At 44.9% G+C, this 16,300-nt stretch overlaps 4 protein-coding genes across 4 annotated transcripts; all 4 read right to left on the reverse strand.

Annotated features, from left to right (window-relative positions):
* Positions 1-3,352: 3,352 nt before the first annotated feature.
* On the reverse strand, positions 3,353-4,618 carry N7471_010307 (uncharacterized protein; the record flags this gene model as incomplete). The annotated part of the gene is made up of 1 exon (XM_057283026.1): positions 3,353-4,618. The coding sequence occupies one exon, from the start codon at positions 4,616-4,618 to the stop codon at positions 3,353-3,355; it is 1,266 nt and encodes a 421-aa protein (XP_057132005.1).
* A 1,697-nt stretch (positions 4,619-6,315) lies between these two features.
* N7471_010308 (MFS general substrate transporter) lies at positions 6,316-8,017 on the reverse strand (the record flags this gene model as incomplete). The annotated part of the gene is made up of 4 exons (XM_057283027.1): positions 6,316-6,615; positions 6,671-6,758; positions 6,866-7,750; positions 7,800-8,017. 4 exons carry the CDS (start codon positions 8,015-8,017, stop codon positions 6,316-6,318), a joined length of 1,491 nt encoding a protein of 496 aa, XP_057132006.1.
* Positions 8,018-12,185: 4,168 nt separating this feature from the next.
* N7471_010309 (Hsp70 family protein) lies at positions 12,186-14,365 on the reverse strand (the record flags this gene model as incomplete). Its single annotated transcript, XM_057283028.1, has 7 exons — positions 12,186-12,280; positions 12,340-12,781; positions 12,840-13,008; positions 13,071-13,277; positions 13,357-13,552; positions 13,607-13,667; positions 13,724-14,365. 7 exons carry the CDS (start codon positions 14,363-14,365, stop codon positions 12,186-12,188), a joined length of 1,812 nt encoding a protein of 603 aa, XP_057132007.1.
* A 912-nt stretch (positions 14,366-15,277) lies between these two features.
* On the reverse strand, positions 15,278-15,945 carry N7471_010310 (uncharacterized protein; the record flags this gene model as incomplete). The annotated part of the gene is made up of 3 exons (XM_057283029.1): positions 15,722-15,945; positions 15,669-15,687; positions 15,278-15,565 (listed from the first exon to the last, which is right to left on the reverse strand). Exons 1-3 carry the CDS (start codon positions 15,865-15,867, stop codon positions 15,278-15,280), a joined length of 453 nt encoding a protein of 150 aa, XP_057132008.1. The 5' UTR covers positions 15,868-15,945.
* Between the last annotated feature and the right edge of the window lie 355 nt (positions 15,946-16,300).

Below are 16,300 nucleotides of genomic sequence, written 5' to 3' on the forward strand. Positions count from 1 at the left end.
CTTGGAATATCTGCTATTGATTTGTGGTATTGAGACTTCTTTAAAGATCTCTTTACTAAATCAAGCTGCTGAGATAGATATGCATTTGCATCCATACTCCGTTGAATATGCCGTTTTACCTGCGCAGATGCAGTTTTAACTTGCTTCAGATCTTTAATAAGCTTAGCATTAAGCCTACTAACCCGGGCGATAGTATCTGGCGGTGAATTGGTGACTGAGCTTGGGATATCTGGGGGGGGGGGGGAGAAGGCGTGAAAATCTTAAGGGGAGAACCTTCATTCTCGATTTGTATTTGGCATAAAGGACCAAGTACGACTCCCGGATCAAAGGGGTAAATACCCCTAGATTTAAATGAAGATCGGATGGTTCTGCTAGTAAAAGCTTGCTTCCGGATATTGGAGATCATCCTGAAAAAATCCCGCTTTCTAGCAACACTTCCACCCCATTTCATCACTTCGTTATTGGCGGTACGGAAGTAATATTTTGAGCATTGAAAAGCTTGACCATCTAGCGGCTGGCAGAGATGGGTTGTACGGGGTAAAAAGTAGTATAGGATAATGTTTTTTTTTGTGTGCAAAATCGATGAATTCGAAGGTTGTATGAGAACCATGGGTATCCATCAATAAAAGTCTTGGCCTACCCTCGTCGACCTGAGAAATTGAAGCATGATAAAATGAACAAAGCCATTGAAATGCACTCTCTTTATTAATTCAGCCATTTAGGGTAGGTTTAATTCGAAAATCGGGGATAGTGATATTTTCATACCACACTTCCATTTGGAAACTACCCTTAGGTAGAAACCATGGTAGCGTAACCCAACCATCGGCGGCGATACATTCAATGCTAGTAATTGATTCATTTTGACCACCGGTAGGATTGGCATATGCTCCGGTAGAAGCAATAACCTTTTGTCGCTTTCCCTGGCCAATTTGGTAGCCAGTTTCATCTCAATTGAAGATCTCATTTTTCTTGAATCCATATTGATCAATAACCTTTTTAAGGCTATTAAACCATAGGAGCAATTGGCCATAGCTCTCACTATCAGCCCTTGGTTTTTCAGCAGGTTTTGGGCTAATATATCGGATATCTGGGGGTAGGCGATTGATGAATCTGTATACCCAGTTGCGGCCAACCTGCCGATCGGAACCAGCATTTTTTAAAAGCTGGTTTGCAGAGTGTTCAATGAGATCAACGGTAATTGCAGTATATGAATGGCGTAGTGCTTGGATCCAGGATATCAATGCTTTTTCTTGCATCGGGTTTAATGCCTTACTTCGACTAGCAATAGTGGAATTGGACTTCCGTCCGCTAACGCGCCCGCGTAGTCGGTTGTAGGGAACAGCGAATTCTCGCGCCAATTTAGCTAAATTGGGCTTATCGCTTTGGAAGTAGGCTTCTACGACCTGTAGAGTTCTCATCTCAACATTTTCATTTTGTTCTGACATCATGTTGTGGTATAAAATGGGTAGCAAATTGATAAAGAATGGAAAATTTGTGATCCGGTGCAAATTTGTTATCCGGTGAGGCCCACCAATACCGGGAGGTGTTGGTGGGCTTGGCACAATTACTCCATAATTTGAGGACCATAGTCTTCGGGGTGTAACTTGGAAATATTCAATTTTCAGGTTGATCCTCGTATGAAATGTTATTCCAGTCTACTCATGGCCCTACCATTTTCTCCCATAGTAAAGCGAAAGTCTTATTTCCAGTCTACTAGACTGTGCCCACGCCCATGGGATAGGGAAGAATTATCGATACGGGTGATTAGACAATATGAAGAATTGTCCGCGAATATGAATACTGTAAACGAGCGAAGTAAATATTCTATCCTTATTCGCGGAGTATGGACGTGAATATTACCTATATTCGCATTCTCTATTCCTTTTAGAGCCCTATACATGATAGCTTGAAAGAGTCACCAGGTACTATTAACGGTACTTACGCTCCCTCGAGGTATATGTATATATATATACCTAGAGACCCTAAACTACGTAGGATGACTCCTGATGAAGGTCTTCATGTTTGTCAGTAGCGCCCGACAGGGTTCCAGGGCACGGATTCTCCTTGCCCGGAGGCGGTCGGCTAGGCTAATTTTTTTGCTCTAGTTGATTACATATAGCAATGTTGAACGAGACGGCAAATGATTTGCCGCAAATCGATGCTGCCTGGTCACATGACCAATGTGCTTCTGCATCCTCTGAAATGAACCCCCGAGACTAATCGAGATTTGCCTACAACAACTATCCAAGTATGGGTCTGAGAGAGATAAAAGAGATCTACTATGAAGGAATAGAGAGCTCTGGAAAAATATCTAGAGAAAAGAAGAAACTATCTACTAGCAAGAGACTACTTGTGTGTGGGAGCCAACTACAGTAGTCTTCCGCACGACCCAGTAAAACCCAGACCCAACCCAGTACTGGGTCTGGGGCCCCAAATTGGGTTACAAACATACTAAGGATTCTAATTGTATAAATTATGCATTTTCTTACGGTAATTATGAGTATTTCCTTTACTTGATTAAATAGAATTATATTCATAAAAAGGGTGATAGAGAAGCGTTGATTGATACTTCCTATATTATGCCAATGGTATTCAAATATATATCATCTTCCCGGTTCTTACGTTTCTGCCCTGATTAAGTGGAAATTATGGAGAGTTATCTTAAGGCAGTGAGTGGGCCTTGCTCCGACTGTGAAAAACAATACGGTACGCGGGAATCAGACCATTCCGGCCCCGGCCCAGGGAACAGTCGTGGTTACGAGTGGGGCGAATGGACTTTTGATGTACCATAATGATGCTCTGATTTAGACGCAACATTTGTGCTTGAGACTGATGATTTCGCCGTCAAGATTAGGTCAATGTATGTAAACTTCGCACTGACAGTTTTGGCCTAGAGGTGCATACGAATAATTTACGAATTATAGTACAAATACCGTAAACATTTACGAATGCGAATAGCCCTCGCCGTGTTAAGAAGTGATGCTTCTGTGTTAATGTTGTAAGTAGTTCTTGTTGCAGGTCCAGAATGGCTGACAGCCTTTTATATGCAAGAGCTCCCGGTCCCTGTCATATAATTTCAGCTACCGGGTATTCAACACAACTGCTAATCGAACGCGAATAACGAGTTGAAGAAAAATTACGAATATGAATAAGCAAATTCATTGTTCGTGTTCACCCCTACGGGTTAGCTGCGAAAATAAACAATGAGGAATTCATTTGCCCGATATAGCTCGTTTTAAATGTATCATGTTATGTGGGAGTGCTGTTTCTGACTTCCCAACCACCCTCGTAATCAGATCAGTATCTAGCCATAGTTTTGTATCTTTGTTCCTCTGGTAGCACACTAGGCCTTTCAAAATACTAATCTGCGTTTCTTGTGGGGCCTCAAGTCATAGCGTTTCTCTCCTTTGCCTGCTCTTTCGGTTGACGAGGCAGTGTTCTTGAAAAATGTCCATACGGTAGCCTCCAACAAGTCATCTGCGAAAATAACGATTCTACCATCTTCCCTGAGGATACGTATCTCGCGGCGGGTGTAATTCCAGGGCAACTCGAAGTCATAAACCAATTCACCGTTAATATTTCGGAAGGCGACTCGGGAATGTAGTCTTCCTCGATGATCGCGGTCCACAATAACAAGATAGGCGTCCAGATAAACGAAAGCGCCTAGGCAATCTCTGCCCTCATCGAGTCGCCATATTTGTTTCCCATCCTTCATCATCTTAACAACACTATCGTCACAACGGCCACTGTTGCGAATGACGTGAGTGTTGTCAGAAAACTCCCCAACAACTATTTCAAGGTTTCCGAACTCCATTGGTTCGCCAATATATGTCACTGCGAGGGGAGGGTCACTTTGTAGAAGGAACGAGATACAATTATGGCCGATTTCGTCAATGGTCGTAAATAAACCTGGAGATAAACCCCTGGAAATTTCGCCGTTACTGGGAATTTCGGGGAAAAAATATGAGGAAGGTAAAGTGAAATCCCGGTGCTCGATATACGAGGGCTTTTCAGTATCTCGCCAATTGATAGACCTCCAACTCAAGACGTGGACATCCCCGGATTTATCCTGTTTTGAGGTAGTAATAAAACCATTCTGGCCATTAAGGATGTGTGGCCTGTTGAAAAGGGTGGCATTTGAATGTTGCACTTCCCAGAACTTATTCAAGCGGGGATTCCATATTCGAATTTTGAAACTTTCTGTTGAATATTGAACAACCAGGTCACTGTCAAGGCCAAGAACGTATGCCTGGTCTATAGTGGCCAATATCGAATGTTGTGCTACCAAATCCCAGTCTGAGATTTGGCGGACGACGAGCCACCACGGCCCAAATCCTATCTTCTCATACCCAAGACAAAGCCGTCCTTTGTCAAAGACACTTGGGCTTAGAAGCTCCGGCACGTTGAAAAACGTGGAATTCCCCCTTCTAGGCCATACCGTGACTGACATGATTTCCCCGGCTCCGGTGTTCTCCGGTTCTGATCTCCATTGGTTGGCATGCCAGGCTTTAAACCCTGGACACTTTTTGAATTTCCAGTACAGTTGATGAGAGCTCCCATGAGGCGTAAAACCCAAATACCGGCCATCGCCACAGCTAGTAATATCATGGAGCTTCATTTTGACAAGTTGTCGTGTTGACGGTTTAGATATTGGTTTCACGGAGCCCAACAACTTGGCCATAACCGGGAGTGTTTTGAAATCCTTTGTTCTCTGGAGCAGATCAGCTGTGGGTCTAAAATCCGGCGCTGCCTCTAGTAAGACGGACAAGGCGTGTGGATCGAGAAGGCAGATGATCATTCTTTTAAGGTCATCAGGTAGGGTCTCAATCCTTGATTCGGTGCGCCGGTGACGCTTGGAAGAGTGTCTCGCCATACTTCTGAATTGGCAAGTAGGAAAAGTTTGAGGGCATAAGGAGAAAATTGTAAGGGAGCCTGGGTGGTTAACTTGGGGTTTGGTCACGTGGCTTAATTGCAACAAGTTGACAGAAATCAAGGTATGGATAGCGTATTGGTAAAGTTCACAATGGTAAAATTCTCTACCTAAATAAAAACAACAATGGTCCGAATTTGACAATCCGGTCGGACATAATTGATAAGCAAAACGCATAGTCAAGAAGTCACATGTTTCACATGTTTCAGCGGTAAAAAGACCGGCGGGCAATCAATGTAACACATTATTTCTGGACACAAGTCATAACCGGCCCTTACATTTTTTACCAAAAAGCGGCGCACGGCCTCATATTCTGTCTTGTAGATTTTACTTGAACTAGATTTCTGTGCAATAATGCGCACCCCCTTCGACCTAGTCGGGTGCAGATTGCTCCATACCCAACAAACCCTGGTTGTGTCAGGATGAACGGACCGAGAACGCATACATAACTGATGCCTCCTGACCAGATATACCTCAAAACATGATCACCAAAAATTACGGATTTCGTATTATAAACCGTTGGTAGCGGTAGTACACAGGATTTGACTGGATGCCGCGAATTCTCAAATGATGAATTCCTACATTGTATCGCCGAAATCAGTCGAAAAACCTTCCGGCCGCATACAATTAAGCTTGGACTTAAATTGACAGGCCTCTGGCCTATCAATTCCAAGCTTATTACTAATGAATTGGAGTCGTACGATCCATATCATGACAATTTACCCCAGCTAGACACCCCGTCAACTGGCTCTCAAAACACGGAATTCAGCACTCTAAAAATAGCCGAGAGAATTCGAAGAATTAGCTTTCGTCTCAATCAGTACGATCCTACCACTCAGCGTTTCAAAGATGGGTTAGAAAAGCTTGCAAAGGGTACTGAAGCGCAGGCTGTATTAGCTCTCCAGATACAGCGGGAATTCGATCGTGCCCAGGTTATTATGGGAGCGCGCCACGCCAAATATGACAATTCGCGCCGTCATATACAGATCACCGGTATCATATCTTCCACCCAGGTGAAAGAAATGAAGCGAAAGGAATACAAATTGGACGAAAAGGCGGATCAAGAAAAGACCAAGCGCAAGTGGAAGAAAGTGTTGATCGAAATCAGAGAGCATGGAAGAGCCAAAAAAACGCCGGGGAGATTAAATTGTTTTTGTATTATAGTAGTAAAAAAATGTAAGGGCCGGTTAGGCATTTCATATCTGAAACCACACTACGCGTTCCAGGTTTAGAATAGTATAGAATTTTCGTAGGCGAAAAAACCCCTTGAGCTCAAATACAAAATGCCCGAAAGGCAGCACCCCTAAAGAAAATGTGATAGGTGAAAGGTGGCCCCAACCAGGCAGGACCCTCGTATGTATATCTCTCCAACCCACCCGGTATGATTAAGGAGTCTGAATGGTCCTCGCAGCATTTTCGTGCGGGGAAAAGTGGCGATTCAGATAGGGGCTCTGTGCGCGTACGGTAGCACCCTGTTTTTGAAGAACCCATGGAATAATAGATAGGGCCAAATGTAGAGCGGCTAGCAAAGATATCATCCAGTGGAACCCTACCTGGTCCATAAGCTGGACAGTGAACAGTGGGAACACACAGGACACCGCATATCGTAGGGACACGTCTATTGCGAGAACGGATGCGCCGAGATCGGCGCCATAGACCTCGTTTTTGTATCGTGCATAGACAAGCTATTGGCGTAGTAGATAAGCACCGGTCTGTAATAGAACGGAAGGAACACAATACCTGTGACAACGCAAATCCAAATCCAAAGACAGCAGACGCTATAATTACCCAGACCCAATGAACATTGTGGCGTGGCAGCCATGCGAGCCTACTAACATGTCAGTTTGTCTTCTGGTGCACACGAGCCACTCTCCTCTAATAAGGCGGAATTTCCGAATTGGTTGTCAGAAGGGCAGTGGCAAAGTAGTAGCTTACGTTATGAGAGACGTCCACATCGCAGTACCTGCCAACTTGCCACCGACAAGAATAAATTCCGGATCTTTTTCCACGGAAGCTCGACCTTTTCTTTCAATAAATCCTAACAGCGGAAAGGCTGCAACACCTGCTGCCAGCTGGGCCAGGAAGGCTAACCCTGTCTGGTAGGGGGTAAATCCATAGACCTCGTCCAACATGATGGGAAAAGCTGCGTAGAAGACGAAAAGCACGACTTGACCCGCAACAGTAATAGAAGTGGTGGGCCATATGATACGTTCCACCCAGAGCATATGAAGTGGGCGTAAGAAGGCAGGACCGACGACCTTGTGCCAGTCCCGACGAGGGAGATTAAGCGCCTTCCGGCGCACCACTGGCTCGTACGTTTCCTTGATAGGAATGACTGCAAAAAGGCAGAGCCCAACTAATATGGCGATGAGCCAGAAAGTCCACCGCCATCCGCCGTTTTCCACAACGGACTGTCCAATGATAGGCCCTACTGTTGGCGCAGTGATACCGCCAAGTCCATAGAGTAGGAACACGGGAACCGCCAGGCGGTCTTCAGGCATCTTCCATAGATCATTAAGGACTCCCACGAATATGGTCACCAACGGCGAGCCCAGAATCCCCGACAGCGCACGGGCAACAGCCAGAGTCCGAAAGTTTGGCGCCGTAGCACCGACAATAGTGAAGATGAGGTGAAGGAGCAGAGAGCATTTAATAGCCCACTTTCTCCCAAACTCCTCGGACAATGCCGAGGAGAGCAGAGGCCCAATCGTAAACCCCATGGCATATAGGGCAACAGGAGAGATAGCCAATGTGGATCCGATCTGGAACTCTGCCCTGATGCCCGGAATACCAGCAATGTAGATCGAGTTTGCCAAGGTGCTGAATTACACCTTTAGCTCGAGCCGCAATGGGAAGGAACTGGACTTACATCACAAAGAACGAAACAATTGCAACAACGGAGATAGCGACTTTTGTAGCAGTACCCCACTGGCGAGCGCTATCTGCAAAGTGTGTATCCCAGAGAGTGGGATCACTAGAACTGAGGATAGAGCTGGGTGATGGCGCTACTGGTTGCACATGAACCGTTGTTATCCATTTCTCGTTGGGGTCTGAGCCATTAAACGTGAGCTTTGGGTGTGAATCCATATTGAATAACAACCTGCTATCAATCTACCGAGATAATACCAAGTTAAATGGACCTAAATCAGAAGAAGGTAGTTCAAGCAAAGTCTTTATGAATAAGGAGGAGGAAGTTGTTGGAAGGTGGGGGGATGGGCATTGCATGTATTAAATACTCCAAGCGAAGAACTCACAGATGATACCTCATGGCTTAACCGCAACATGGTGTCTATAAGCGATAATACAAAGAGAACGCATGCATCTCGTCATATCTCTACCTGTGTTTATTCGCCCACTCACAATGGGCAATGACCGATGGAGGCCCAGGCCTTACCGAAGTTGGTTCAGTCAAAACAACGGAGGTATAACCGCAATAGTTCTAGTCTAAACTGACGAGTTCAAGTAAGAATTGACAGACGCAGTGTCATGATTGCTACTATGTCCCCCTTCTAGGTTCAATGTGAGTAATAAGAGATCTGTTCTAGCCCCACGCATGATAGGCTCAAGCGCAGGATTTGCTGTTAGATGTAATAGGTCTCTCTAGGTTTCTCTGTCGTACGAGACACAATCGTTCTTTGACCTTTCATTTTTTTTCTCTTTTCTTTTCTTTAAGCGATATGTATTCGCGACAACATTCTGTTTGGGATGGGGGAAGGGCAAACGTCTGGCTCCTTCATTGTGTGCTATGGTAAGGGTTACGGATGATGCTTTAAGCTCGGCGAGGTTCCTTTCCTAGGCTCCTAGGCTGCGAAATATGGCCGCCACTCTCTTGTTCTGTTAGACCTGAGGCCTAGTGAACTCATGTTATGCTCTATATCTAATGGATAGATCCATATCAAGACAGGTATCCTAGTACACACGGACTGCAACATATGCTTCTCTAATGATACCGTATTTCGTAAGCGAGCCACCATCTCCAAAACACATAGTAAATGAGATATATTCTACATCTATATCTCAAGAACCATGTTTTTACTTTATCTCCTTATTTGTCGATAGTTATTGATAAGACTCATTAGCACCATTTATCAATTTCAAAGAAAGTAAAAAGCTATATTATCATCATTTCAAAAAATACCGAAAATTACGTTGCTAAAAACTAGATATATATATATTACAATCATGAAGTCACAAACTTTCCCCAAACTCCCTAAAGATGCTAGATATCACCTAAAGGTCATTAAGCTATAAGGAAATCTTCATATAGACTATCGTTGTTGAGATATCAAGTTGTAATTTGTCGCATTTACTATGTGAAATACGTTAGTAAATGAGATAGATTACAATTTGAGATTTCAACAACGTTGGTCTATAAGCACCTTAACTTGTAACCTAATGACCTTTAGATGATATCTAGCATCTTTAGGGAGTTTAGGAAATGTAGGTCTCTTATTTATCGTGATATATATATTTCTAGCTTACAGCAATGTAATCTTCCGTAAGTTTTGAAACCAGCCTAATTAGCGTTTCCATTTTTCAAAGTTATATATAGTGTTAATAAGCCTTATCAATAGTTATCGACAAGCAATGAAATAAAATAGAAAACGTGGTGGTTGAGATATGGACATAGAATATATCGCATTTACTATGTGTTTTGGAGATGGCGGCTCGCTTGTGAAATACGTTAGGGTTATCATGATGCTTGCTTTCGATGATTATTGTTCGCAGCGAACAGAAGCTGGATTAGCGACGCGACAAAACGGTTCGGATATCCTTTTTTTCTTGGAAAGAGATCTTCCAGCGAGATATAACTACGCCTTTCAGTGGCAATTCTACCCGAGCCGCTCAAAATGTGACGGGCGCAATCACTGAACCAAAGAAGCTCTTGGTTTCCTTTCAACATAAAAACTCTTGTTCAAAACGACTACGTCAAATAGTTTGTCAACTACATTATTATTACTATGCTTGTGCTTTTTTTTATCTCCATCCACCCTTGTCATATTATGTAAAGCCTAGTTGCAATAATTTGTCTTTGATCCAACAGTTTGGTTCTTCCCTTTACACGTCACGGACAGGACATTTAAAGGGGGGCATTAGCAGAGCTTTGCGCAAATCGACCCTGGCCATCCCAAGGCACGTTGTGAAGGACAACAGAGTAGAGCAATATTAATAGATAATACACATCTAGTGAGGTTTTTGTCGCGTAAAAGTGCGACAAAACAAGCTTCGGTCAAAAATAGATGGTCGGGTTTGGGTCAGAACTATTACGTAGACCTCCGCAAATAGTAATCATGCGATCTATTTGCCTTACCCGACCGGTGTAATTCACTGTTACTCCTCCTCCATATCCTATTACTCTGCTAATCTTGAAGGAAGTAAGAGGCTAGTCGACAGGGAAACACGTATTTTCGAAATACCTTGATAGCACGTCTAGAGCCATATATACAACCGAACTTGGGGTCCTTCGTATTCGAAGTGACGAAGGATAAAGGAGAACTAGTTGGGTGCTTCTCTCGTTCTCCTACACCCCCAGTCTATTTAGCAGTTGGCGTCGAATCATGCTCAGGTTTACAGGAGTTATATTCTCCGTAGTCGATTTTTTGTAGTTCCAATTTAAAGTCAATCCGACCATAATTGGTGGAGGTTAGTGCGATGGAAATTAAGGAATTGTTTTAGTGAGGGCCCAGAAGTAGACCTGCGACTGCAGTCATTGGCGCTCCTCAAAACAACACCCGCATGGGCATGGCCTTTGATTCGCTGTTGATAAGGAGTCCAGTTAGGGTTTTGCTCTTTACTATGGGAGAAAGAGTGGGGACCACCCTGGGTTCAGGTTTGCAAACCGATCCTGAGTCCAGAGGTCTGGCGAACCCCGATGAATTTGAAAATATAAGAAGTAGTAGTGATTTAGCTAATTTAATACCCATTTGCTTCGGAGACTGCACAGGCTTAAATCCAGCGAGATATACGCGATTGAAATTCGTCATTTTTTTTGATGGGGGATCGAAAGTGGGCCCAAATTTTACTGCGACCGTGTGGTCAATCACCCACCCTACTTCCAAATTATAAACAAATAGAAGTGACCTTGAACTGTACCAAAAGTACATGGTTTTAGAGCAACTGGACACGTTCCTAACAGGGTCAGAGCCGTCGCCCACCTTTAGGGGAAACTTGGCTTTTTCCACGACACAACCATAAATGCTAATTTCTATGATCGACCATATCGACCGAGCAGCAACTGTTCTCGCTCCAGCCGAAGTGTCTCTAAAAATTGCCCTGCCCTATCAAAATCTAGTGATGTGACAAGCTCTACGTTACGCCACCGTGACTGTGGTAGAATTTCCGAAAATGAGCAGTCAACAGTATCTCACCCCGTAGGATGAAAATCCTAGGTGGAATATTCTCTATGGTTATCAAATAATGGCTACCCCTTGCCTATCAAGTTCTTACGTGCCCTGGCATGGGAGAACATAAGCCGCCGCTCCTCACCCGTCTCCATCTCTCTCCTTGACGGAATCTCTTGTCTTCTAGCGAAGAACTATCCCTAGGCCTTCTACAAACGTGATCACGAGGTGAAAGCGAGGATATTGTCAGCGATAGATTGAAAGAGGCACGGTCACAATTTATATTAGAGAGTGCAGGAGTGGTTTCGCGTTATTAAGCCAGGCTGGGCCATCTTAGGAATTCGTACAGCATGTCTATAACATAGGCGAGATGGGCGTGCTCTTGAGTGTTTTAGGCTCCATCAAAGTATTGATACGCCGGGACGACCTGGGCAAATACGGAGGCGCGAACGTAAAACAGATTATGATTACTGCCTTTTAAGTGCATCACTGCAAATGGGTGTCTCGCCCATGCAGCAAAAAGAGTATTCACGGATGCGTCCTTATGTCGAGAACGGGTGACTGTTGATACAGCATAATGAAACGCGAAGTCGAACATCGCAGCCAGTAAGAAAAGGGGAAATGCTAAGTCACAACCTACGAACATATTATCAATAGAATGGGAATTGATCCGGACACTAATAGAAGGCTTTTATTACTAATATAAATAGGTCATCACTTAACGTCTCTGTATGTACCAGGCACTAGTTACTAGAAATACCACAATGTTAACTGTATTAGTGCGTTTTAGGATGACAGAACATTTGCATCAAAACAGGAGCTCCAGCAGTTACAGAGACAACGATCGACGCGGATTTAGAGGCCCAAGCCTTCGAATTTTTTTTCGGCTTGGAGGCAATGGTATATCGTTAAAGCTAGATTGAGGCGGAAGCACCGAACCAGGCCTTGGCCCTCGTGGCATAGGCGAATCTGTGAAGTTTCTTTTCGGTGCAGGTGTTTTTCGTTTTCGCTTCATGCCTGTTGCTGAGATTGCTGAGGGTTCACTTATGAGAGATGGTGATTGGTGACCGTCATGGCGGTCTCTCTCGACGTCAAATTCTGACTGAGGGACCCAGGTGGGGGCGGATACGTAGGACTTTTCAAGCAATAACGGGTTGTGATTGTCGCATATGAGAGAGACTGTCGCTTCAAGAAGTTGGTCCTTGGGTCTAACGGTGAAAAGGAATCGCGCTTCCACCTGATCATGCTTGCTGCCGGCGGGAAATAATCTGTCATATGGAATCTTGGCCTCGATGATGCCGATACAATTTAAGTCCGATCGTAATCCAGTAATTGGATATGTGATTGGACAGTCCCAATCATTCCGGCTATTAGGCTGAATCATCTTTTGATCAAAACCATCGGTCGTTGTCCAGACCTTAGACGAGATGAATTCATTCGGCCGCTCCCGCTTGTCCCGATAGACGGTTTTAATCAATACCACGCGACTCTCAGCCCCAGCGGCTTCGCCCTGGTACAGTTAACAATGTTTGAGATCTCCCAAGGGACATACTTTGCGAGTATCATACCTTCAAGATAACCCAGCCGATAGCGTCTTTTACCCGATCTCCTCCCAAGGGCCTCCCACTTGGCGTGCGATCCTCCAAGTAAGATAGTCCCACATCCACACGAGCCATGGTGACCTCCTTCAATGGCTTTCGCGCATATCTGAGCGCCCCTTGAGCCACAGTCTCGACTCTAAATGTTTCATGGTCAAAACAGAAATATCATCCGTGGTAGACGGAGGGGTTATAACTTACGCAACTTCGGTGGTACATTTCATTCCAGGCATCAACTTTTGCACCTCCGAAAAAAGATAGGTAGTAGCCCAGCTGTTTCGCGCAAACCCACCAGTAAGAACGAAATCGCTAGGCGGATGGCCGTTCTCACTAGCCGCGGTATATTGTCTCATAGCTAATTTCAGGATGCCCTGGATCAAGGGCTGGAAGAGTTTCTTCATTTCCTCACTATTCTCATCAGTCAACCACGATCTTGCTTCAGGTGGGGCCCCGTGTGGGGGGAGGTGAAGGGGGTTAATATACTCACATCCCTATCGACACGCTTTCGTTCACAATTTGGATGACGACAGCCGTGGTTGCATCGAACCTTCTTTTATGACCTTCGATCTCTCGGGAAATCCTTGGCCACCATTCATCATCTTTCAAGTAGGCATTGTCGGGGAGTTTATACTGCAAGCACGTGCGCGCAGCGTCATTGATCATCTGGCTTCCTCCATCAAACCCTGTGTACCTGTTAGCAGAGGCTCTGCTTGCCGAATGTTTGCCGAAGTTCCCACCATCCGTAGGGCAAGCCAACTTGACTTCTTCTTCAGCATCAAAAAATACCGTTGCCCCATCCTATGTAGAAGATTAGTCAATGATGAGCCGCGAATCAAGGGAGTCCGCAGCCTTACTGTGCTTCCACCGCCACTATCAATGATTAACATAGCTTGGGAAGGCAGCCGAGCACGTTCACTTTCAAATGCAATATAGTGGGCAGCTGCCAAAGGCTCCGAGACTCCGGCCACCTCATTGAATCCCGCCTTTCGTGCCGCCTCAAAGAGCATCATTCTAAGCCAAATGTTGTATTCCACCGGATACGTCACTCGACAGGCTTTCTGGATTTCGTGGAAAGGTCGACCCATCGAGTAGACACTGCTTTCTGGCAATTTGGGGAATTGCTCCTCTAAAACTTCAAAAATGTACGAAAAAAGCTTCTCAAACAGATTCAAGATGGTCAGGGCCGTCCCGTTTATCGTCGCTGCCTCATGCACAGCTCTCTTCAGCAGACTCGTATATGGCTTCCGCCCCATAGCCGCAAGTTTGATATGTTCAAAGAGAACGGCATTTGGCCGAAATTGGGCGTTATCGCCGTAATACCATTTATCTGGCGAGCATGCAAGGATGGCGTCTAGTTCTTCATTGTTCTTGGCGTTGTTGTGGGTTGGAAATTTAAGAAGACGGGGAACCTTGCTACCCATCCATTCGACGCTGACGGTACAGGATGTGGTTCCAAAGTCAACCCCGACTATCAATCGAGACGGCTCTTCACTCATGGTGCGCAGGTGAAGACTCGAGCTGGTGTCGCAGGGTTATGGTTGTCGGCGGAAACCAGTTTCGCCAGGGGTTGGGAATCGTGACCAATGTTTTGCATTTTCTATCACGTGATATCTGACATTGTGGATCTTGTCGCGTGCCCCATTTGTCTCCATTTCCACCCTCCAACCTCCTCGACGCGATCTGGCAAATTGCGTCGAAAAACGCGCAAATAGACATATACAAGTCGACGAGGGATTGTCCATAGGATAGACAGCATCGATGACGATTTGCTAGCGGCTCCCTGACCGCGAACGGAACGCCATATTTCACCCTGTTGCTGATGACTCCAGTGGTCCCGAGGAGGACAGTGATCTCCATGGAAGACCCTTCAGCCGAGGAGGCAGAAAAATCAAAGAGTAGGAGAGGGGAAAGAAGGGAAGGCGGTCGATGGGAGCCAACGTTCCAAACTTGTGGCAATACAACGGACTCAAGTAACGAAATACGGGGTGGTGGACGTTTCGAGCCACTTTTCACGTCGAGAGAAAAGATACAAAGCTCTGAACATGCGAATGGTGCAAATAGATATGAAGATGAGCGATAATCATTTAAATACTATTTACAGGTAACCACCACTACTATTTATCCTAGATAGCACTACCAATATTACATGTTGAGATCGCCTATCTTCTCAAATTCATAGGTCAGCCAATTTTTATTGGTTAATTTTAAGCTTATATCTGAACAGGGAGTAATAAAAAGAAATAGCGGCGTTCATGAGCCTATATACAAGCTTCTCCATTGCTATGTACTCTGCTTTAGGCGTCAAGAAAGGAAACAATTCTTCGTGTCATCAGCAACAAGATGTCCCTCATGGTCAAACCATGACCAATATCCCTTGTATTCTGGACCATGGTCATCGTCCCTATTCCTCACGAACCTAAGCTCGCGTCAATATCCAGAAGGATGGTCTCTCTGGTACGGCGGTCTACCCAGAAAGGCCGACCAGACCAGAACTCGTAACGACGATCAAACTTAACACGGCTCAATTTAGTTGATGGCCGTATATTATTCCCTGAATCTGTGGGCGTGGAGTCTCCAGTTGCACAAAGACGAGTGAAATCCCTCAAGGCAAGTGCGCGTAGGCCTTCTGCCATCGTGCACTGGTCATCATATCCAACCTCTTCCCGTGGGATGATACAGATATCAACAAGACATATCTAGTCACGAATAAACTCTGCATCTCTGGCACGGAACTGTAAGAGTACCAAAGTCCCCGAGTCAAAGACGAATGCTTACGCGCATTTATACAGATAAGCATACCTGTTTGAAGTCAATTAAACTTGAAACAAAATGTAAAAGTGAATAGGACATACCCTCTAATCTCCTGCATAAGACGTTTTGTTGTATTCGATGGGCGTTTTTCAAATATCCACTCTCTTCTCTTAATGACCCGGGGTCTTTTGAACTCTCCTACGATGGCAGCACCTTCAAGGTATTGCTTCCGATGGGCCATTATCATTTGGTAGTCAACTATCTTCCTTTCTGAAACATCCGACCCAGCAAGTACTCGTGGCTTGAGTTTAGGCCCCCCACGAACAGAGGAAGTGCCGGGATGAGAAATAGAGTACGATGAGTCGCCGAAAGCGAGCTCAACCAAAGGGCTGATATTCGGGGAAAAAACCATGTGTCACATTCGTTAGACAGGAATCTCTTCTTCATAATCTAGCTGAATCAGCTGATCCTCAGTAGCCTTTCCTTTTCCCAACACTCGTAAGTTATATATAGAGTTTCCGAACTTCGTCAGGATAAGCGAATTTGCAGTGCCAGATGACCGGATTCGTTTGAGAACTGGATGGCTGCAAAATGCTTTGCAGGTCGCATGCCGGAATATCCAAATTATTTGAAATCCACCCCTAGAATTTCCTTCACCCAAGTTAACGATATCATCGTAT

Source organism: Penicillium samsonianum, assembly GCF_028829775.1.
Source record: "Penicillium samsonianum strain IBT 33392 chromosome Unknown utg000006l_segment0_segment0, whole genome shotgun sequence".
Taxonomy (NCBI): domain Eukaryota; kingdom Fungi; phylum Ascomycota; class Eurotiomycetes; order Eurotiales; family Aspergillaceae; genus Penicillium; species Penicillium samsonianum.